Source organism: Osmerus eperlanus, chromosome 7, assembly GCF_963692335.1.
Source record: "Osmerus eperlanus chromosome 7, fOsmEpe2.1, whole genome shotgun sequence".
NCBI lineage: Eukaryota > Metazoa > Chordata > Actinopteri > Osmeriformes > Osmeridae > Osmerus > Osmerus eperlanus.
In genome coordinates this window covers 3,880,383-3,903,580 of record NC_085024.1, presented here as the reverse complement: position 1 = coordinate 3,903,580, position 23,198 = coordinate 3,880,383, and the positions used below count along the sequence as shown (strand labels likewise).

At 50.5% G+C, this 23,198-nt stretch overlaps 2 protein-coding genes across 2 annotated transcripts in view; both read left to right on the top strand.

Annotated features, from left to right (window-relative positions):
* Nucleotides 1–83: 83 nt before the first annotated feature.
* On the top strand, nt 84–8,896 carry serinc2l (serine incorporator 2, like). Its single transcript, XM_062466586.1, has 10 exons — nt 84–263; nt 1,734–1,895; nt 2,329–2,516; nt 2,996–3,075; nt 3,269–3,406; nt 3,684–3,853; nt 4,276–4,366; nt 5,144–5,294; nt 5,793–6,005; nt 6,679–8,896. The coding sequence occupies exons 1-10, from the start codon at nt 225–227 to the stop codon at nt 6,818–6,820; spliced, it is 1,374 nt and encodes a 457-aa protein (XP_062322570.1). The 5' UTR covers nt 84–224; the 3' UTR covers nt 6,821–8,896.
* Nucleotides 8,897–16,503: 7,607 nt separating this feature from the next.
* The window catches only part of LOC134024130 (transcription factor HIVEP3), a 55,133-nt gene continuing 48,438 nt past the window's right edge, over nt 16,504–23,198 (top strand). Inside the window, exon 1 of the mRNA XM_062466582.1 lies at nt 16,504–16,772. The gene's annotated coding sequence lies outside the window, so the exon portion shown is untranslated. The remainder of the gene's footprint in view (nt 16,773–23,198) is intronic.

Genomic DNA, 23,198 nt, shown 5'->3' with positions numbered 1-23,198 from the left:
AATGAATATACCTGCTAAGTAAGATAACAGATCAGCTAGAACTGTAAAAACGTAACAAGCCGAGAAACACTAGAAAACGAGAAGAGAACGCTAGGGGGCGTGACAGAATGCGTCTTCTTCCGCATTCTCCATTGTAGTCTATGACCTGGTTAGCCAGACAACGGCTGGACTCTGGCTGAGGACGTCGACTTCTAACTGTTTGGTTTCAACCTATCGATATAAAAATGGGGGCTTGTATGGCCTTATGCTCGTTAGCCAGCTGCGTAAGTACCAGGGATTGACTTGCATGTTATGGTCAACTTGTTTAAAGCTAGGAAGCTACTTTACGTAGGTTAGTAGGCTAGTTTAGGCTACGTTAGCTGCTACTGTAGCCTTTTTTTAAACAAAAATAATACTGTAATTGTTGATAATGTAGTTTGGCCGTTGCGTATGCTAGACTAGTTATATAGCAAGTATTCATGCCCTATATCGGATTTCCAATAGTAGCAAAGTCATGTATTGTGTTGGATTAATTATTATCTGGCAACATTGAAGGAAGTATTCGTCACACTATTTATTTGCATCTGAGCTCAGATACATATAACTAGATGTGTTGACATTCTTGGGACTCGGGCAAGAAGGGAATGGGAAGAGATTATTCATTTATTATCTTTTATTACGTAAAATGGGTAGCTACTTCAAAAATGGTTCAGAGACGATTAATTGAACAATAAATTAGATTTGAAAATCAAGCAGAGTGGGTTTTACTGTTGTCACAAGATTATTTGCCTAGATTACAATTAAGTTACTCATAATTACTGTCTTTTCAATCAAAAGGGACAAAGGTCAGTTAGTTGACCTAGTTTCTTTATTATATTACCTGCTTCTTCTCTGCTTACTTTACAAACTAGCTTGAAGCTTATGAAACTGCAGTCTGTCATGAGGTAGCCATTCTCAATTGGCAAAAGCCAATTGAGAATGTGAAGGCAAAAAAACAGTTTGAAATTCTGATTGTTGCATATTAATGTTGGATTGGAATGTCTTGAATTGTCTGTGAGAAAGCAAGGCATATGGTCACAGACTGAGTGGGGCTTAATGACAAGTGGGACAGGTGACCATTTGGGATGGTCATCTCCTGGGGTTTGATGACCCTGTGACTTGGAGAGAGACCCACAAAGGTGTGTACATTAGGATATGATGAGATCTTATCTACTGGGAAGAGTTAATTTGTGGGTTTCATGTTGGTCACTAGCTGTCCAAGTGATTCATATTGTCTGAGACCAGATACAAATTCCAGGGTACTCCTTTAAATATCGAAGCTGAAGATAGGTTAGTCATCAGAAATGTGAGACACTGTTTGGGCGTGCGCTACTTCTGATGCCATCTGATTCATGGCCTCATAGTTTTGTGTTATGGTCTTATGTTTGTGTGTCAAAGATCATGGTTATGTTGGTGTAATGGTTGTTCTGTTTAATAACTAAGAGTATGAATGACATTTAACCAGTTTAACGATCGATTCTGTCAAACTTCCACCGCAAGAAAAAGCAATGTTATCTTTTTCTTTATTTCTGCTCCGCATTGCTCCACGGCACATGGTATACTAAACTCAAAGTAAACCTTTTTACATGTATTTGCCAAGGAAGTCCCAGTGAGATGCAAGATCTCTTTTACACCTTTTTACCTGGCCAAGATAACGACATCAACAACAAAATATCAACCCAACTTAACTCCTCCCCCTCTGTCGTCCCTGCCAGGCTTCCTGTCTGTGTGGTTCGGCCCCATGCCTCCTCTGTGGGTGCTGCCCCTCCTCAAACAACTCCACCGTCACCAAACTGGTGTTCTCCTTCTTCCTCCTGCTGGGCACTCTGGTGTCCATCATCATGATCCTCCCGGGCATGGAGACCCAGCTCCAGAAAGTGAGTAATCCTCCCTGCCTCTCCCCCCACATCTCACTCTTCCCCCGGGCCTGCCTTGCACTGCAGCAGGGCTGGCCAACCCGGTTCCTGGAGGTGACACTTTCTCCAGTTTCTGGAGTCTGATGTCGTGCGTTTGACTTTTAATTCCTAATCCGCACCCTGATACCAGATACACCTGGTTCTAAGAACAAGCTGCATCCTGTTTGTCACAACTGGGGTTGGAGTGTAAACTTTGGAGTGAACAACCCTGACGTTTGAAGCATTTTTCTTGTCTCTTCTATTATTATTTGTAGAACTTGATCTGTTATTATTACCTCTGAATGGCTTTCTGGTAGCATTGCATGATCCCGCAACGCCCCCTTTCTGCGACCGTGTGTGTCAAATGACGATCTTCTCAAGTAACTGATCTTCGGTGGTTCCGTGTCGCCTGCAGATCCCCGGTTTCTGTCAGGGCGGGAGCACCATACCGGGCATCGAGAACCACGTCAACTGTGACGCCATCGTGGGCTTCAAGTCTGTGTACCGCATGTGCTTCGCCATGACCTGCTTCTTCTTCCTCTTCTCCGTGATCATGGTGCGCGTGCGCAGCAGCAGAGACCCGCGAGCCGTCGTTCAGAATGGGTGAGTACACCAGGGGCTCCCTGGTGAGTACACCAGGGGCTTCCTCCCTGGTGGTTCACCGGGTGAGTGCGCGTGTCATGCAGGCTGAGGCTTGACCGCAGAGGCCCGGGGTTCAACCTGACCTGGGCCCTTTGCTGCAGGTCATCCACTCTCTCTCTCCTCTGCCGTTCCTGTCACACTTACCTGGAACTGTCCTTTGAGGATGAAAATGCAAAAAATTCTATCAAACAAAGAAAATACAAAAAGTTTAAAAAAAAGAAGAAAAGAAAATCTGGCCTGTTACTGTACTGGGAATGGGTTTAGCTCAGTGGTAGAGTAGATCAAGAGTTCCCCCTCTACGTCACTTTGATAACAGAGTCTGCTATGTAAACATGAATATTCTCAATGATCATGACTGTTCGTCATGTATAATAGTATCCACAGTAGCTTGCTATGTCAGACTGTGTCGGCGTGTGATTAAACTTGTGTTTGTTCCCCAGGTTCTGGTTTTTCAAGTTTCTGATCCTGGTCGGGATCACAGTGGGGGCGTTCTTCATTCCTGACGGAACCTTCCACACTGGTACTGTGCTCTTCTGGCTGTCCAGGCCTTGTTTGTATTTGACATCACTTCCTGTCAGCATCATTTCCCGTTGGCCATCGGGTTTCTGTTAGGCCTTCAAGGACACAGGAACTTGGAACACCACCGTGTGTCCACAGGCATGGGAGGATGAATACTGTATGGATCTGTCTCTCTTGTCTTCCTTCCTCTCCAGTGTGGTTTTACTTTGGTATGGTGGGGTCTTTCCTCTTCATCATCATTCAGCTCATCCTCCTCATCGACTTTGCCCATTCCTGGAACAAGGTGTGGGTGGGCAATGCTGAAGAAGGCAATAAGAACTGCTGGTTTGCTGGTGAGGTATTTTCTCATAACGTACAAGCAACGGACATTTGAACCTGCAACATTCTGCATTTGCAGTCAGATGCTCCACCACTGAGCTATGAGATGAGACGAGATTACATATGATATGAGACGAGACAATATGATACAATAGTGACTTTATAGTCAGACAAGGTCTGACATTTGTCTTGCGTGACAGTAGCATGTTCATTCACAATTATTATACACCCTTTAGTCATGGGCACAGCCATTTCTGAGCTTGTTTCAGACTGTGTGTGTGTGTGTGTCAGGCCTGCTGTCGTTCACCATCCTGCACTACGCCCTGGCCTTCACGGCTGTGGTGCTGTTCTACGTGTACTACACCCAGCCGGACGGCTGCACAGAGCACAAGGTCTTCATCAGCCTCAACCTCATCTTCAGCATCATCGTTTCCGTGGTGTCCGTCCTGCCCAGAGTACAGGTGCTGACACATCACTCTGTAATGACGGGGTGCAGGCTGTTCTGTATGGTGACCATGGTTATCATACGTACAGTTGGGAAGTTCTTTGTGTGTGTGTCTGACTTTGTGTGTGTGTCTAACTGTGTGTGTGTGTGTGAGTCTAACTGTGTGTGTCTGATTTTGTGTGTGTGTCTGACTTTGTTTGTGTGTCTAACTGTGTGTGTGTGTGTGTGTGTGTGTGTGTGTCTAACTGTGTGTGTTTGATTTTGTGTGTGTGTCTGACTGTGTGTGTGTGTGTCTAACTGTGTGTTTGTGTCTAACTGTGTGTGTGTCTAACTGTGTGTGTGTGTGTGTGTGTGTCTAACTGTGTGTGTGTGTTTGTGTCTAACTGTGTGTGTGTCTAACTGTGTGTGTGTGTGTGTCTAACTGTGCGTGTGTTCCAGGAGGCTCAGCCCCAGTCCGGTCTGCTCCAGGCCTCCCTCATCTCTCTCTACACCATGTACGTCACCTGGTCGGCCATGACCAACAACCCTGGTGAGCCTCGTCCCTCTCCTCTCAGCCGCCCCGCTCCGCCAGAGTCCACGGACTTCCCAGTACCTTCACATCCAATCACTTAGCAGATGTTTTTTTTTTTGTTCATGATTCATGCGTCATTGGACAGTTTTTTTTAAAGTGAAGTGTGTCAGGAAAGGCAGGGAGAGAGAAGGGGGTGAGTCATGCAGCAAACGGCCAAGGTCGGTTTCCTCTGCGGTAAGGCCTCTGCCTGCACTTATCTGGTGTCTCACCGGGATGCCCCTTACCAGACGACTTGATCCAAAACGGTGCATACAGTATGGAGAGCACAGCGGATATTCAAGACCAGGAGAGCATAGTTCAAACACGTTGTTTCAGAGGTTAGAGCCATGGAATGGCCTGTATCTCACTCCAGTGTTCCTGACCCATCTTTGCCCTCCTCACCACGGCAGCCTTGTCTTTGCTCTGGTGAGCCTGCTGTTAAAGCCGTAACGCTACTGTGTGTGAGCTGCAGCCCTCCGCTAGTCAGTTTCACCCACCCAGTACGCCTGGCTTGTGTGCTGTGATTGTTTTGCTCAGGTAGCCCAGGCACACCCCCCCCCCCCCCACCATCCTGCCCCTCATGTCTTGTGTAAACACTAGTTGGCCCTGTGTTGATGTAGTAGGGTTAGAACTCTGCAGTCCTCACCACTAAATACTTACTGTTGTTCAATGCTGTCGGTGTTATGTTATTCATTATTATTGTATTGTTGTGTATCATATGATAATCTTGTGTGTGTGTGTGTGTGTGTTTTTAAGACCGTAAGTGTAACCCCAGCCTGCTGAGTCTGGTGTCCAACACCACCACCATCACCCTTGACCCCAGCGCCCCGGCAGAAACCGTCCGCTGGTGGGACGGACAGGGCATTGTGGGGCTGATCATCTTCCTGTTCTGCACGCTCTACGCCAGGTACTCTAACAGATCCCTGATCCCAGTCCTCGGTGTCTTAAACATCTGTTGTGGTGAGACCTTGAGAGATCTGTTCCGGAACATTCTGGCTCGCTCTAACCTATTCTTTCTATTTTTCTGTCTTTCCTCTGTCTGTTTCTCTCTTTCTCTCTGTATCTCTCTCTCTCTCCACCCTCCCTCTGTCCTCCCCTCCTTATCTCCATCTCTCTCTCTCTCTCTCTCTCTCTCTCTCTCTCTCTCTCTCTCTCTCTCTCTCTCTCTCTCTCTCTCTCTCTCTCTCTCTCTCTCTCATGCTCTCTCCTGTCTGTCTCCTCTCTCTCTCTGCCTCCCCGACCTCGCTCTCTGTCTCTGTCTTTCATTCTCTCTCTTTCTCTCTCTTTCTCTCTGTCTCTCTCTCTCTCTCTCTCTCTCTCTCTCTCTCTCTCTCTCTCTCTCTCTCTCTATGTCTCTCTCTCTCTCCTCCCTCCACCTCTCTCTGTCTCCTTCCCCCTCGTCCAGCATCCGTTCGTCCAGTAACAGCCAGGTGAACAAGCTGATGCATACCGAGGTGGGCGGGGGCTCCGGGGGCAGTGGGGGGGAGGTGGGGGAGGACGGCCTCCGCAGGGCCGTGGACGATGAGGAGGAGGCCGTCACCTACAACTACTCCTTCTTCCACTTCAGCCTCTGCCTGGCCTCGCTCTACATCATGATGACCCTCACCAACTGGTATCAGTAAGTACCTCACACACACACACATGCACACACTCACCTGGGGCCAGTAAGTTACACACACACTCACCTGAGGCCAGTAAGTTACACATACACACACACACACACTCACCTGGGGCCAGTAAGTTACACACACACTCACCTGAGGCCAGTAAGTTACACACACACACACACACACTCATCTGGGGCCAGTAAGTTACACACACACACACACTCACCTGAGGCCAGTAAGTTATATACACACACACACTCACCTGGGGCCAGTAAGTTACACATACACACACACACACACACACTCACCTGAGGCCAGTAAGTTATATACACACACACTTACTCACCTGGGGCTAGTAAATTCCTCACATACTCAACTGGGGCAGTACGTTTCTCACACTCTCACACACACACACACACACACACACATCTGAAGGATTCACAAGCATGTATGGCCCGAGGAACAGATTTAGTACTAGAAAAAAGAATACATTTTGACAGTTTAATTCCAGATGCTTACGGAATGAAGTTGTTTACTTTTCTTGTTTGCCATTTCATCTGTAACACCACCAATTCCCTCACTTTGCCTATATTTGGAGGTCTGCGAAGTGCGAAAGTGACTTCATGTATTTCGCACCATCTTAGTGTGTCTCCTCCACCCTTGTTCCCCCCTCCTCCACCCCAGACCAGACACAAGCACCCAGGCCATGCAGAGCTCCATGCCCGCGGTGTGGGTGAAGATCAGCTCCAGCTGGCTGGGTCTGGGCCTCTACCTCTGGACCCTCCTTGCCCCGCTCATGTTCCCCGACCGGGACTTCTTCAGCTGAGCGGGCGTGACCCCGGGCTGGAGGCTGGAGGCTTCACTGCCGTCTCATGTGAAGGGATTTGGAATTTAAATGTATGCAACGACGTGTTGTTTTATTGATTGTCTTAATACATTTCTGTTTGGCTAGTCTTTGGTTACTTTTTGTTATTTTCTTTGTATTTGTGTGTCATATTTTGTGATATTTAATTTAGTCTTGATACGTTGTACGATTTAGACATGTCAAGGGGATTTTGATAATCATCTTGCCACAAAATGAAGTTATAACACTTGCCAATGATAACCTGCACTAAATCCTCCCTACCTTTCTGACATATAGCACCTACTAGATATTATGATATGGATCTTATTGCAGTACCATCTATGGTCCTATCTAGCAACTGTACATCTAGGGTATCAAGCTACTGTAAATATAGGACATCTAGCTCCTCTACATCTAGGGTACCTAGCTACTCTACATCTGTGGCACCTAGCTAGGGTAGGGAGCTACCATCTATTTACTGTACATCTAGGCTGTGATATGTCGGAGTCCATGGTGGTCAGGTTTCCCTGCCCATGGATTGGCTGAGAGCTCTGCCAGCGTTGGGGCTTCCAGGTTGACCCCGTGCAGAGCCCCAGAGAGGTGGTGTGTGAGGGGGAGATAAGGGCCGGGCGACACACCCTAACCCCCTCCGCTGGGCTCCCTGTCCTCGCTCTGCTCTCTCGCTAGTCCCTGAGACGTACGCCACAGCTCAGAGCCCCGGAGGGGTACCTCAACAGACCCCTGGTGAACATAGCAACCACCCCCCTACACTACACACATGCTTCTAGATGCAAGATCCTGCCACCCGAGGACTCTAATGGACGTTTGTTCCTCTGTCCTTATAACTAACCCTGGATTCTGGCGTTCTAGCATGGGGTACCCATATTTTGACCGATGCTTACCCTGTCTGTCACCACCCTGAAGCATACCTATCTCTGGCCCTCACCATGCCCCATCTCTGGCCCTCACCATGCCCCATCTCTGGCCCTCACCATGCCCCATCTCTGGCCCTCACCATGCCCCATCTCTGGCCCTCACCATGCCCCATCTCTGGCCCTCACCATGCCCCATCTCTGGCCCTCACCATGCCCCATCTCTGGCCCTCACCATGCCCCATCTCTGGCTCTCACCATGCCCCATCTCTGGCCCTCACCATGCCCCATCTCTGGCCCTCACCATGCCCCATCTCTGGCCCTCACCATGCCCCATCTCTGGCTCTCACCATGCCCCATCTCTGGCCCTCACCATGCCCCATCTCTGGCCCTCACCATGCCCCATCTCTGGCCCTCACCATGCCCCAAGTCAGAAGGTTTTTTTCTATTTATTTTTCTGTGTGTTAATGCAATGAGTCTGTGTGTGTGTGGATCTGTTTGGCACAAATTCAAAATATATGTTTGTAAGCAGAAGTTAATGTAACAATGCATTTGAACATGGATATGTCGGTGTTGTGACTTAGCTCATTATAATCCACAATAGTTTGTTGTTGGGAATTTCTCTGAAATTGGAACATTTCACAGCGGTTGATTCATATGTTTACGTCTCTGGATGTGGCAGGGTAGATGAAATAGGATAGATATTAGTTTTGCAGGTAGTAAGACAATGTGAGTACTGGCAGAAGTCTCGTTCAGTTTCTGCCTCCATCATCTCCTGCATGTCAGTTATCCATCAATGTTCAGGACTTGAACTTGCTGTACTGTGACACGTTGCTGAGTATTGTGATGGAAGTGTTTGAAGGTGTACGTTGGAATTTCACCTCGTGATTTGTAAATAGCATCGTGACAATATCTTCTACCCTGTTGGGGTTTGCTCTAAGGATGAGTTAATCGATTTGAGCGATGATTCTTCAGTATTGAGTGATGAAGTGTCAATGCTGTAACCAATGTGCCTTCAGTCACAGTCTAAAATAATCCGTACAATACCTTGGGAGGTCAGTAGTGCCTTCTGTGCAGGTGGAGCTGTGGTTGCATGTGCAAGATATACTGTATGTGTTCAGAGAGGATCCAGGAACTCTTATCTAATCTGTTATTCTTAAATAAAGTTTCCATGCTGGTGAATAATTATCTTCTGACAGTCTTATATCTGTTCTACCAGAACCATTATGGATGCCTAATCCCTCCTTCACAGAGATTTGCTTTGTCCATCATTGCCCACTAGGTGGAACTAAAGATCCTCCAATGATCTGATTGCCCAAATTGATAATGGAGAAACAATAATGAACACAAACCAAGATAAGGTATCCAATAAAAAACATTCTTATTCAAATCTAATTGCAAAAACAAGATGAGGGAGAAAAAAATGGATGTGACAGTGAATGAATTTCATCAAACCCCATCTGAATTGTCATTGGCTCCACATTCAGAGATTCCCTTTTTAATAAAGCTTGCCCTCACCAACACTGCCTGCGGTTATAGACAGAGGGGCTGTTTCCTGCCTCCTAGCCCGCCCTGGCCATCACGACGGCCCCCCTCGTGATGTTTTCATGTTGTCGATGTGTTTGGAGTCATCAACTTTCTTCACCCCGGCTGACTTGTTATCTTGTGCAGTTCTCTCGCAGCAGCGCGGCTGTTATCTGGGTGCAGGGTCTGGCAATAACATTCCCATCAGATTTCAGTGGTGAGGGACCTCGGGGTTCCGACAGCACCCAGACAGAGATTAGTGTGGGGGAGACGAGGGGCTGCGGGGACACCCAACGTGTCATTCACAGCTGGCCCTCCACATGGGCCTCTGTGCTACGCTGGTATGATGTGTTGTAACCTACGGTACAACCTGCAAATGCTCCTGAACAGAAGTCACAAACTTCTCCATTTTAAATGGGTGTGCGAACAATGCACATACTTTTAAGTGGTCTACCTTTCCATGCAAGGATAATATATATAATTTTTTTTATTACTGAAAGCTTGAGATAGTGCTTCTTCATCAAATCATTTCACTGTCTGGCCAAATTGTCTTGCCATCTCCACTAAACCACTAGGGTAGCAGTATATGTTTGTGCAAGGTAGGAGTCTGTCCGGACCCAGGCTGGTTCTAGGGTATATCTGCCCCCAGCAGAGGCTTCTGTTCTGGGATGGTCTGTCACAGGGACTGGGTGATCCCTCTGGATGACTTATTACCTTCTCACCTCGCTGGCAGACAGGGCCTGTTGCATTTGGCCGCTCCAAGTTGGCACAGTTTGGAACAGTCTGGACACCCAGAGTCCTGTCACACTCCCCCCCCTCCCCCCCATCACCTCACCCCACCACCACCATCTCCCTGCCTGTCTCCCCCTCACCTCACCCACTCCCTCTATCCTCACTCACCCCCCCCCCTTCCTGCCTGTGGCTCAGCTTCTCTCTCCCCCCCCCCCCCCCCCCCCCCCCAGACACAGAGATAGCTAAACAGTGTTATCACAAAGTTGTCACAGAACCATGGCAGCATGCGATGCGGTACGTATGGAACAGTGCCATGCTGGGGGGGGTGGGGGGGGGGTGCAGGGTTACTGGTGTGAGGGGTGCATGCGAGCATGTTTGTCTGCTTGGGTATGAACTCGGGGCCTGCGTGTGAAGCTGGTGACCCAGTGTGACCAGCAGAGTGGAAGTCCTGTCTTGTCTCTCAGAGGAGGTGCACACCGGCGTGACAGTTAGCCCTGCTTGGTGGGTCAGCTGGACAGGGGGTCTGTCAGGTCTTATATCATCACACACACACACACACATGCGCTCAAAGACACACATGCGCCCACACGCACACTTAACACGCACGCACACGCACCCCCACCCAAACACGCACACTTCCAGGTAGCGGAACGTCCACTGGGCCCTTCCGCTACACACTTTCCACATTACCGCCTTGCCCTCTGCAGTACACAGAGCGTGCCCATGTGAACGACACAGAAAGATCCTCTCATCCAGACCTTATGACCCAGTCCTCTTCACTAACCCCATGGTTTTCCATTCCTAATTGCTTCAGTTTGTCTCACCAGCTGCTTTCCGAGCCCATTCCCTGCCGTCCTACATTGGTCTGACTTACACAGGCCTGTACACAGTGTTCCTCTCGCCAGTGTCCTCACCAGGTGAGAAAGAGAGCACAGTTGCTATGTGTGTACTCATGTCTGCGTACTCTGGATGTGTACTCGTGTCTGCGTACTCTGGATGTTTACTCGTGTCTGCGTACTCTGGATGTTTACTCATGTCTGCGCACTCTGGATGTTTACTCATGTCTGCGTACTCTGGATGTGTACTCGTGTCTGCGTACTCTGGATGTGTACTCGTGTCTGCGTACTCTGGATGTTTTCTCGTGTCTGCGTACTCTGGATGTTTTCTCGTGTCTGCGTACTCTGGATGTTTACTCATGTCTGCGTACTCTGGATGTTTACTCGTGTCTGCGTACTCTGGATGTTTACTCATGTCTGCGCACTCTGGATGTTTACTCATGTCTGCGTACTCTGGATGTGTACTCGTGTCTGCGTACTCTGGATGTGTACTCGTGTCTGCGTACTCTGGATGTTTTCTCGTGTCTGCCTACTCTGGATGTTTACTCATGTCTGCGTACTCTGGATGTTTACTCATGTCTGCGCACTCTGGATGTTTACTCATGTCTGCGTACTCTGGATGTTTACTCGTGTCTGCGTTCTCTGGATGTTTACTCATGTCTGCGTACTCTGGATGTTTACTCATGTCTGCGCACTCTGGATGTTTACTCATGTCTGCGCACTCTGGATGTTTACTCGTGTCTGCGTACTCTGGATGTTTACTCGTGTCTGCGCACTCTGGATGTTTACTCGTGTCTGCGTACTCTGGATGTTTACTCACATCTGGCCACTAAGCGTGTGTACATCTCTGCCTGTATTTACTATATTTCTATTCAGGTGAGTGTTACAGTGGTTTTCTCTCTCTGGCTCCCTCTCAACACCTTGTCCCAACAGAGAAGTCAGCTCATCGCCCCGTAGAAAGACCCAAAACACACCTAGAACCCGTCATAGCACACAGCAACACACCGGGCGTCTTCCACGGCTGCAGCACCTTGGACCGACATGCTTCCACAGGACTGACGGGGCCAGAGTTAGGGGGGCCAAGCAAGCGTCCTGGAGGACCTGCAGGTTCACATGGAATCCCTTCTCCTCAGGGCACCTCCTCTATCAAACAAGCTATTAAACAAGCTGGCACCAATCTCACCTTCATTTCCTGGGTTGATAATGGGTGTAATTTGTCGTTGAAATGAGAGTTGGGGTGTTATAATATATTGGTAATTGAACCGTCGGGTGAAACAGCCGTGTTCAGCCGACCAGCATGGATGTTAATTACATGCTGTTAATTACAAAGTCCCCATTGGCTGCTGGGCCCCTTTCTCCCCTCTACATGAGAGAACTCCTCCAAACAGCCTCTAAGCTGACCAGCACTGATTACTACAATGACTGGAAATGCCTGTCTAAGGTATAATCGCATTTTAAGTGTGTGATCCAGGCACAGTGAATTATGCTGTGCATGCATGGAAGCTAATTGAGTCTGGACCCTGCTGGCATATACGCACTGGAAACATTTACCAAACATTAAATCCAGGATGAAGACGCTGTAGGGCCTGCGATGGGAGCGGTCTGATGATTGGTGGTTGGGGTCTATCGCCTTCTCCAGAGGTGTTTCCCCCCATAGCCAAACTTAACAACTTTGCGATCTTTCCGTGTGTGGCTCTTCAAGCCATCTTCCTGTGTCTGCATCCTCTACACTCTCATGGTCTGCCTCCTCAGAGAGAGAGAGAGGGAGGGAGGGATGGAGAGAGGGAGGGATGGAGAGGGAGAGAGAGGGGGAGGGAGGGAGGGAGGGGGAGTGATTAAGAGATAGAGGGGGAAACAGAAGGACAGAGAGAGGGGGGAAATGGAAAAATCGAAATACAAAGACAGGAAAAGACAGACGGTAAACGTGACAAAGAGACGGTGAGAGAAAGAGAGAGAGTGTGTGAGGGGGGGGTGAGTGCGGGCTGCAGCAGTGCGGTGCAGTCCCTCTCCCTCGCAAGGAGGCTGGCAGGCTGCGAGAGCAGGCCCATGCGCATGCTCCCCTCCGCTAATGCGGTTATATAACGAGGCAGCGCAGCCGACGTCTGCTGTGAGACGGGTGCCAGGTTGCTCTGGTTACGTAAGGCAGTCAGAGTTGGACGGGAGAAACACGGCCAACTCGCACCACTCTGTGTCCCCCCGTTCCACCAGACCTGTCTTTCACCCTGTCTCGCGCTGCTCCCCTCTCTCTTTGTGGGCCTCCCTCCCTCCCTTCCTCTCTTCCTAGTCTCCCTCCCTCTCTTTTTCTTACCTGCGCATGTCTCTCCTACTTGGCTGATGTGCTGCTGGCGTGAACTCAACTCTGAGGACACTGAACATGCTAGGTGCAGATGCACTGAGCCTTCTCAGCGAGACAATCCTTTTTGCATTTTACAATGTTATATAAAAAATATAAATAGAATTTTAACAATAATGTGAATACTGTTTATATACAGTATATGTGACATCAAAAAATTGCAGATAGAAGATAGATCAGAAAATCAGGATGAACAGTATACCATTTAAGCTTCCTGAATGACTTGAATTATTCCCTACCTTCATCTAATTGCTCGGAAATAAACCTGTTACATGTTGTGTTATGTGTGTTACATACTACATGTGCTGACTGGTCAGGCTGTTTGTTGTTTCTATGCGCCTGTGTGCATGGGTTGCGTGTCATGAATCAACACCTGAGATCTCTGATGCTCATTGACCTTTAGAGCACCACTGGGTCTTGGTCAGTGAGGTGGTGTCCCTCCATGTGTCCCTGTCACCTCCAGACACCACCATGACTGTCACCTCTAGACCCACCATGACTGTCACCTCCAGACACCACCATGACTGTTACCTCTAGACCCACCATGACTGTCACCTCTAGACCCACCATGACTGTCACCTCTAGACCCACCATGACTGTTACCTCTAGACCCACCATGACTGTCACCTCTAGACCCACCATGACTGTCACCTCTAGACCCACCATGACTGTCAGCTCCAGACCAGACCCACCATGACTGTCACCTCTAGACCCACCATGACTGTTACCTCTAGACCCACCATGACTGTTACCTCCAGACTCCACCATGACTGTCAGCTCCAGACCAGACCCACCATGACTGTTACCTCTAGACCCACCATGACTGTCACCTCTAGACCCACCCTGACTGTTACCTCCAGACTCCACCATGACTGTCAGCTCCAGACCAGACTCCACCATGACTGTTACCTCCAGACTCCACCATGACTGTCACCTCCAGACCCACCATGAATGTCAGCCTCAGACCAGACCCACCATGACTGTCACCTCCAGACCCACTATGACTGTCACCTCTAGACCCACCATGACTGTCACCTCTAGACCCACCATGACTGTCACCTCTAGACCCACCATTACTGTTACCTCCAGACTCCACCATGACTGTCAGCTCCAGACCAGACCCACCATGACTGTCACCTCTAGACCCCACCATGACTGTCACCTCTAGACCCACCATGACTGTTACCTCCAGACTCCACCATGACTGTCAGCTCCAGACCAGACCCACCATGACTGTCACCTCTAGACCCACCATGACTGTCACCTCTAGACCCACCATGACTGTCACCTCTAGACCCACCATGACTGTCAGCTCCAGACCAGACCCACCATGACTGTCACCTCCAGACCCACCATGACTGTCACCTCTAGACCCACCATGACTGTTACCTCCAGACTCCACCATGACTGTCAGCTCCAGACCAGACCCACCATGACTGTTACCTCTAGACCCACCATGACTGTCACCTCTAGACCCACCCTGACTGTTACCTCCAGACTCCACCATGACTGTCAGCTCCAGACCAGACTCCACCATGACTGTTACCTCCAGACTCCACCATGACTGTCACCTCCAGACCCACCATGAATGTCAGCCTCAGACCAGACCCACCATGACTGTCACCTCCAGACCCACCATGACTGTCACCTCTAGACCCACCATGACTGTCACCTCTAGACCCACCATGACTGTCACCTCTAGACCCACCATGACTGTCACCTCTAGACCCACCATGACTGTTACCTCCAGACTCCACCATGACTGTCAGCTCCAGACCAGACCCACCATGACTGTCACCTCTAGACTCACCATGACTGTCACCTCTAGACCCACCATGACTGTCAGCTCCAGACCAGACCCACCATGACTGTCACCTCCAGACCCACCATGACTGTCACCTCTAGACCCACCATGACTGTCACCTCTAGACCCACCATGACTGTCACCTCTAGACCCACCATGTCCCTGTCACCTCCAGACCCAAAATGTCCCTGTCACCTCCACACCCACCATGTCCCTGTCACCTCCAGACCCACTATGTCCCTGTCACCTCCACACCCACTATGTCCCTGTCACCTCCAAACCCAAAATGTCCCTGTCACCTCCACACCCACCATGTCCCTGTCACCCCCAGACCCACTATGTCCCTGTCACCTCCACACCCACTATGTCCCTGTCACCTCCAGACCCACTATGTCCCTGTCACCTCCAAACCCAAAATGTCCCTGTCACCTCCAGACCCACCATGTCCCTGTCACCTCCAAACCCAAAATGTCCCTGTCACCCTGTCGCTCTGGATAAGAGCGTCTGCTAAATGACTAAATGTCACCTCCAGACACACACATGCTCTCGCACACACACAGGAACGTACACGCACACACACATGCTCTCGCACACACACACGGAATTTCCGGTTCATCATTTACATTGTTTCCAGGGTAACTGTGTATCTTCTTATCTCTGGGTCAGACGGCTGTTGAAGTGCAAATCGCTGTTTGGGTTTGCGCACACACACACACACACACACACACACACACACACACACACACACACAAAGAAACAATAGACAACCTATGCTGCATGCACAAACACAAATATATATGCAAACAGAATTAACCAAACATACACTGACACACTCACACTTCCTGTTTGTCTGTCTCTCTCTCTCTCTCTCTCTCTCTCAACTCCTCGTGTGTGTTCTACCTATGCTGGACTGACCCCCAGTCTGGGATATTGATCTGAGGCCAGAGCCCGTGGTTGACCCCTGCCACAGTCCCTCTGTGGGTTATGCAATGTGCTAGCATGACTGCTGGGTTAATTGGATTGAACTGGCCAGAAGAGACAGACATTGAGTCAGCTGCTGCTGGCTGCTCTCCTCCTCCCAGAGTCCCAGGTACAGTCACCGTAACTGTGTGGCTGAAGCTGTGTACCTCTGGCTGGACAGCTGGGACAGTATTTGATGAAGTCCTAGACTGGATTGTGTGTGTATCCTAAGTCGAGAGCTTCTTACATCTCAGAGGTGGCTTTCCTGTGGTATCCCCGCGCACTCTTGCCATAAACTGACTAGTATGGCGGCAAGAGAGTTCTGTCTATTAAGGTGTGTCAGCAACCGTTACATGTCTTTCAAAAAACAAACCGCTTCTTTACCCAATGAATACAGAACGTCGCACTTTTAACAGTCGTCACGTCACATGATTGCGGCCATAGTGAATTAGAAGGAAGGGACTGATCAGGAACTAGTCAGTTTTTTTTAAACCAATCATTCTTTTCTTTCGCGCGCACAACCTCATTAATATTAATGTTAAAATATTAATATTCCACAGAAAGACGGGAAGGGGGCGGGGTCCTCAGTACGTCTCGTGTGGGTTGGTGCGGTGGCCAGGAGTCCTTGCGTAGAGCGAGATGGTGTTTTTGTTGTGCTGATCAGCTGAAAGTGGCGTTTGTAGTCCCCCTGTTTGTCAACGCAGAGGGGGAGATGTAGCTAACCTTTTCAGTTTGGTTTCAAGGAGCACTCGCGCCAGCTCTGCTCTACACTCAGCGAAACATTCCAGGAAATGCGGTCTTCTGGCCCGTTCGCTTGAGGATAAATGGCTGCAACACGCACAGAATAGAAACCGTAAGTACTATTTTACTCTGACAGTAAAGTTATATAGCCTATACGTATAAGTGTACTGTATTGCATATGTTTCTATATGTAATTCAGTTTTGTAATAATGTTGCCTAGTCCAACTCTGAGACTATACCGCCCTGTTGAAAATGACTTCAAACCAATGTGAACTTGAGGACGTCAGGTCTGAATATAAGTAGCCTATACTGTGTACATTTTAACTGTTGCCACGACAGATATGCGTAGTCAAGCATATAAGACACTTGTGCCACCTGAAAGCAGATTATGTCACTCTGTTATTTTGTCAGAGACATGGATTCATTTGATTGTTTTATTACAGTTTTGGGTAAATTCACGAGATTATTTACTCGCGAATACAGTGTGTTGTTGGTTTGCACTAGGAGTTCTGAGAACAGCCGATTCTTCGATCGTACAGCAACCTAATTCTACATAGTGGGACTGAACTAAAACCTAGAGCGCACATACCTTCCGAAATCCTGGCCAGCGTTCACCAAACATTCTTTTTTTCCAGTCGTTCACCATCTGATTAATCACCTTGTAGACTACTCGGCTTTCAGTCGAACGGAAAATTGTCACATGTTGCCTATTTTAGCATCGGGACATGTCTCAATAGGACAGATTATGTATGCCGACTGACGATTTCACAGAAAATTAATTACATCATACTTTTTAAGCGACCTTTCATTTAGTTTTGGTTTAGCAATCCGGGCATCTGTTTATGCACGCAGCTATGCTCACGTTATTGCGCATCAACACATCTCTGAGTTATAAAGCAGTCTCTCTCTAAACTGTCTATGGAAGATAAGATATCCGCCGGACGGTCTACTCTTAGATATGCGGTGGCCAGTGGGCTAAGGAATTATCTGTTTGTTTGGTAAGAGACCGCTGCCTTATTGCGCGCGGCAGTCGCGGACAGACACAGATGTTGAGGCGTGCAAGGACAAAGAAATAACTACTGTTCAGTCTCTCTCTCTCTCTCTCTCTCTCTCTCTCTCTCTCTCTCTCTCTCTCTCTCTCTCTCTCTCTCTCTCTCTCTCTCTCTCTCTCTCTCTCTCTCTCTCTCGTCTTTCTTGTACATATATATATAAAATGTGATGACCTGACTTGACCTGGCTTGCCTTCTATCCTCATCGGCTACCATGCAGGCATGAAATATCAAATACATCTGCGTGTGTGAATATTCTGGTTGTGATGTCACTGAAGTCCTCCTTCTTCCCCTGATCAAAGTTGTTCCTTCTCCGGTCATATGACAAAGTAGAGGGGAAACACACTGAAAAGGTCGAAGGGCAACAGAGAACATACAGCATCAGTCTGACAGTACACAGAGCTGCGGAGAGGGTAGTCAGTTTTCACAGATGAAACCTTATGAATCCCCCTACCAAGGAACCGAGGTCTTGTCATCTCTGCTGCCTTACTCAACACGGCAGCACAGTAAACCAAAGGACTAATGCAGCTTCCTCTGCACTTCAACAGTGTTATTGTACACTACAGTGGTCCAGTCCAGGACAGCAGGGTATTCTACAGGGGTGGACTCCAGTCCAGGACAGCAGGGTATTCTACAGGGGTGGACTCCAGTCCAGGACAGCAGAGTATTCTACAGGGGTGGACTCCAGTCCAGGACAGCAGGGTATTCTACAGGGGTGGACTCCAGTCCAGGACAGCAGAGTATTCTACAGGGGTGGACTCCAGTCCAGGACAGCAGGGTATTCTACAGGGGTGGACTCCAGTCCAGGACAGCAGGGTATTCTACAGGGGTGGACTCCAGTCCAGGACAGCAGGGTATTCTACAGGGGTGGACTCCAGTCCAGGACAGCAGAGTATTCTACAGGGGTGGACTCCAGTCCAGGACAGCAGGGTATTCTACAGGGGTGGACTCCAGTCCAGGACAGCAGAGTATTCTACAGGGGTGGACTCCAGTCCAGGACAGCAGGGTATTCTACAGGGGTGGACTCCAGTCCAGGACAGCAGAGTATTCTACAGGGGTGGACTCCAGTCCAGGACAGCAGGGTATGCTACAGGGCTGGACTCCAGTCCAGGACAGCAGGGTATGCTACAGGGGTCGAGGCCAGTGTACAGGCCAGCGCAGCCCACTGCAGGACAGCCCGTTTTTAAGACTCCTTTGGAGAGAGCTGTCTGAGGAGAGAGGCCAATATGCAATTATTTCTTATTGAATCAGCACAAAGTGACGGCCTCACAGAGCCGGGTGTTCCAGTGGGGCTGGAGGTGCTGGGGGGGCTGGAGGGGAGTGGGGCGGGGGAGGGGGGGGGGAGAGGGGGACCACTTGTGGCGCAGGCCGAGGACAGCCGTGTCAGCCCCAGCAGAGAGGAGCTGGCCAGCTCCACGGCAGGGATGTCAGGACTGGTCCAAATCACCGTAAATCATTTTGATGGTCGGGGAACGAGCCTTTGAGCGCTCCCAGCAGCACGGCTGTAGAGTCCCACCACTGTCCGTGGGGTGAGTTTAGGTTCGCTGTTTATTGTAGTGACTTGGCAGGAACACTGAGGGAATACTGGCTTGTTAAGCATCATTACTTTGGTATAAAACTCAAACTCATGTGTTATTATTTTTAGAGCCTGTCATTACAGTGGCCAGTTTCATCGTTGGGGATGGAATTCCAGATCCTGTAAGGCTGGTTGTTGAGTGGCCGTTGGTGCGCTGTAATGTAGACATTTCCCCAGCCTGTGAGCCCAGGTCAAATTCATGTGGTGCTGTGCTGACACAGGCCTCTGGAGAGGAGGTCACTGAGTTTATCATGTCAGTAAATACGTATGGTGGTTCACGCAGGTTCAGGTTGTGGTATACTGTACAGTAATACTGTGGGTGTGTGTGTGTGTGTTTGCGTCTCCTGCGGATCCTGCCTGCTTGGCTCACAGAGCCCTCCAGATGGGAGCGGCCAATTTCCTGCCAATTAATGCAGAGTCGCTTGACAACACCTCTCATCCCCCCTCACACACACACGCACACACCTTGTATACTACCTTCCCCACCACCACCACCACCAACCCTCCCTTCCATCTCTAAAACACTGCCGTAGCCCAGCGGGTGGCTGCATACTGATTTGAACGCCCGAAAGGTGTGCAGACTCCAAGATGGCCGCCGAAGCCGGCTCTGCTGTCCTGACCTGCAGCGTCCGGCCGCGTCCGGCCGCGTCCAGCAACGCCCTGAGAGGCTAAGGACTGCAGTTCTTGAATTCACAATAAGGAAAAGTATCGGCGCATCAAGTCTTTGCATTTCAATGACTCACTGTACGTATGGTACCAGTGAGGGGCTGGTACAGGACTTCAAGCTCAGACGACTCAGTCAGGGTTGAGGAGGAGAGGGATGACTGGCTGATTTACACACCTAATTGTGTGCTGTGCATGTAGGGTTCGCCGTGCGTGTGTGTGTGCGCGCGCGTGTGTCTGTGTGCGCGAGTGTGTCAATAGCTTTTATAGTTGGCATTGTAGTTGTCAATTGTCCTGCCAGTGCTTGCTTTCCCCTGCCAGTGGTCATTGACACACATACACACACACACACGCGCACACCCACACACACACACACACACACACTCTGTCTCTCTCTGTCTCTCTCTGTCTCTCTGTCTGTCTCTCACTCACTCACTCACACACACACACACACACACACACAGGCTGTGTGTTTCCCGTGGCTAGTCCCGGGGACAGAAGTAAACAGGCGGACACAACCGTTTCATGTCCCTGCCGCTGGTCATTAATCCTGTTCTCTGAAACACCAGGGAATAATACAGGCACTGTAACCCTTAGAGAGCGGAGAAAGGGCGAGAGAGTCAGGAACAAGGCCCTCACACACACATGCACACACACACAGATGTGCAAGTGCACACACACACACATATGCTCACACACACACACACACATTCACACATAAACAAACACATGGTCGCTTGACCCCTGACCTGCCGAGTACCACTCTGAAACCTTCTCCACTGGTCCCTACAGGCCCAGGCCCAGGGCCCAGGCCCAGGGCCCAGGCCCAGGCCCAGGGCCCAGGCCCAGGGCCCAGGCCAAGGCTAGTGTGTTGGCTGCTCCTGTAGAGGTGGATGTGATGATCTGGCACCTTATTAGCACACGTTGTTGTGTGTACATCTGTGGTTGACTGGTGTTTGATGTTGTTTTTGTGGTCGTGGATGTCTGTTGCTCGTCTGCCTGTATGGCACACAACAACCGTACGCCTCACAAGGAATTTCCGAAAGGACAAACTAATATCTACAGTATCTCTGTCTGGCGTTTCCTTATCATTCCGGATGGATGTGTGTTAGCCAGCCCTGCTCGGTGCCAGCTGTGGTTATGTAATACACCCTCTCACAGGGCAGCACGAGCAGACAGGCATGGCTGCCGTAACTCTAGCACTGGCCCCGCCTCTGGTTAATGATTACTGTGTTGTTCGGAGCACTCTCTCCGCCAACCTGCAGCAGCTAACAGGGTTCCCCTCGGGCCTATTCTGTTACGGCAGGGGTGTCGCGTTCAGACGGCGGTCCAGCTAGGACCGGAGGAGCCCGCCACCCTGGTCCCACCCAGGTAGGGACGAGAGTCGGGGGAGTGTCGACTGAGGGCAGCCGTGGGGATTCCTGATGTGTTGGGCAGGGGGTAGGGTTGGGGCTGGGGCTGGGGCAGGGTCTAGGATTAAGGCTGAATCTAGTACTGGGACTCAGGCTGAGACTTAAGCTAGGGCTAGGACTGGAACTAAGGCTGGCGCTGAGGCTAGTGCTGGGGCTGAGGCTAGTGCTGGGGCTAGGGCGGAGGCTGGGGCTAGGGCTGGGGGTGAGACTATGGCTATGATTCGGTTTAGGGTGGGTGAGGGCTGGGAACTGAACAAGGGCTGGGGCTGAGAATGATGGGCAGTATGTGTACAAGTTGTTTAGTCTCTCCCAGGGGTGTTCAGGGGCCTGGTGGTCAGGGTTGGGCAGGGGCCAGGGGTCAGGGGTGTTCAGGGGCCAGGGGTCAGGGTTGGGCAGGGGCCAGGGGTCAGGGGTGTTCAGGGGCCTGGTGGTCAGGGTTGGGCAGGGGCCAGGGGTCAGGGGTGTTCAGGGGCCTGGTGGTCAGGGTTGGGCAGGGGCCAGGGGTCAGGGGTGTTCAGGGGCCTGGTGGTCAGGGTTGGGCAGGGGCCAGGGGTCAGGGGTGTTCAGGGGCCTGGTGGTCAGGGTTGGGCAGGGGTCAGGGGTGTTCAGGGGCCTGGTGGTCAGGGTTGGGCAGGGGCCAGGGGTCAGGGGTGTTCAGGGGCCTGGTGGTCAGGGTTGGGCAGGGGCCAGGGGTCAGGGGTGTTCAGGGGCCTGGTGGTCAGGGTTGGGCAGGGGCCAGGGGTCAGGGGTGTTCAGGGGCCTGGTGGTCAGGGTTGGGCAGGGGCCAGGGGTCAGGGGTGTTCAGGGGCCTGGTGGTCAGGGTTGGGCAGGGGCCAGGGGTCAGGGGTGTTCAGGGGCCTGGTGGTCAGGGTTGGGCAGGGGCCAGGGGTCAGGGGTGTTCAGGGGCCTGGTGGTCAGGGTTGGGCAGGGGCCAGGGGTCAGGGGTGTTCAGGGGCCTGGTGGTCAGGGTTGGGCAGGGGCCAGGGGTCAGGGGTGTTCAGGGGCCTGGTGGTCAGGGTTGGGCAGGGGCCAGGGGTCAGGGGTGTTCAGGGGCCTGGTGGTCAGGGTTGGGCAGGGGCCAGGGGTCAGGGGTGTTCAGGGGCCTGGTGGTCAGGGTTGGGCAGGGGCCAGGGGTCAGGGGTGTTCAGGGGCCTGGTGGTCAGGGTTGGGCAGGGGCCAGGGGTCAGGGGTGTTCAGGGGCCTGGTGGTCAGGCAGACTGGTGGAGGTGAGGTCAGGGAGATGAGTAGGTTGGGTGAGAGGATGGTATCCCTCAAAGCATCAAGATGGCAGCACTTTATCTTGTTTTCATTAATGGCCTTATGTGTACTTGCAGGCTTAACCTTCTAAACCTAGCACTGTCTGGATCAGTCCTCACTTTATGTGTGTGTGTGTGGCGTTAATGCTAGTCTATAAATATGTATTTAGCTAGGGAGGTTTCCTTTTGCCTTGAGAGATCTTAACGCAGATGCATGGCTCGCATACTTATTGATCGATGTTGCAAGCAAGGTATTGTATTTCATTGCTAGAGCTCTCTCTCTCTCATGCACACACACACTGAACAGACACAGAAAACACACACAACACAGAGGCACACACACAACACACATGCAAACACACACACAAACAGACACACCCAACATACAGCCCCCACTTACACTAGCACATAACCAACACTCAACACACACACATACACACACATACACACACACATGAAGATAGAAGGCGGGATTTGACTGGTTTCATGGCTACCACACCCCTCCGTGCGGTGTGTGTTAAAGGTTTTGTCATGTTTTGATAACCTCCCTGTTGCATCGCTGTTGCAACTTGCAACACTGGG

Excerpts from the sequence above, each read along its gene's own strand:
- serinc2l (XM_062466586.1), top strand. The coding sequence starts at position 225 with ATGGGGGCTTGTATGGCCTTATGCTCGTTAGCCAGCTGC. Across the intron at positions 3,854-4,275 it reads CCGTCCTGCCCAGAGTACAG|GAGGCTCAGCCCCAGTCCGG; the intron begins GTGCTGACACAT and ends CGTGTGTTCCAG. Across the intron at positions 5,295-5,792 it reads TTCTGCACGCTCTACGCCAG|CATCCGTTCGTCCAGTAACA; the intron begins GTACTCTAACAG and ends CCCCTCGTCCAG.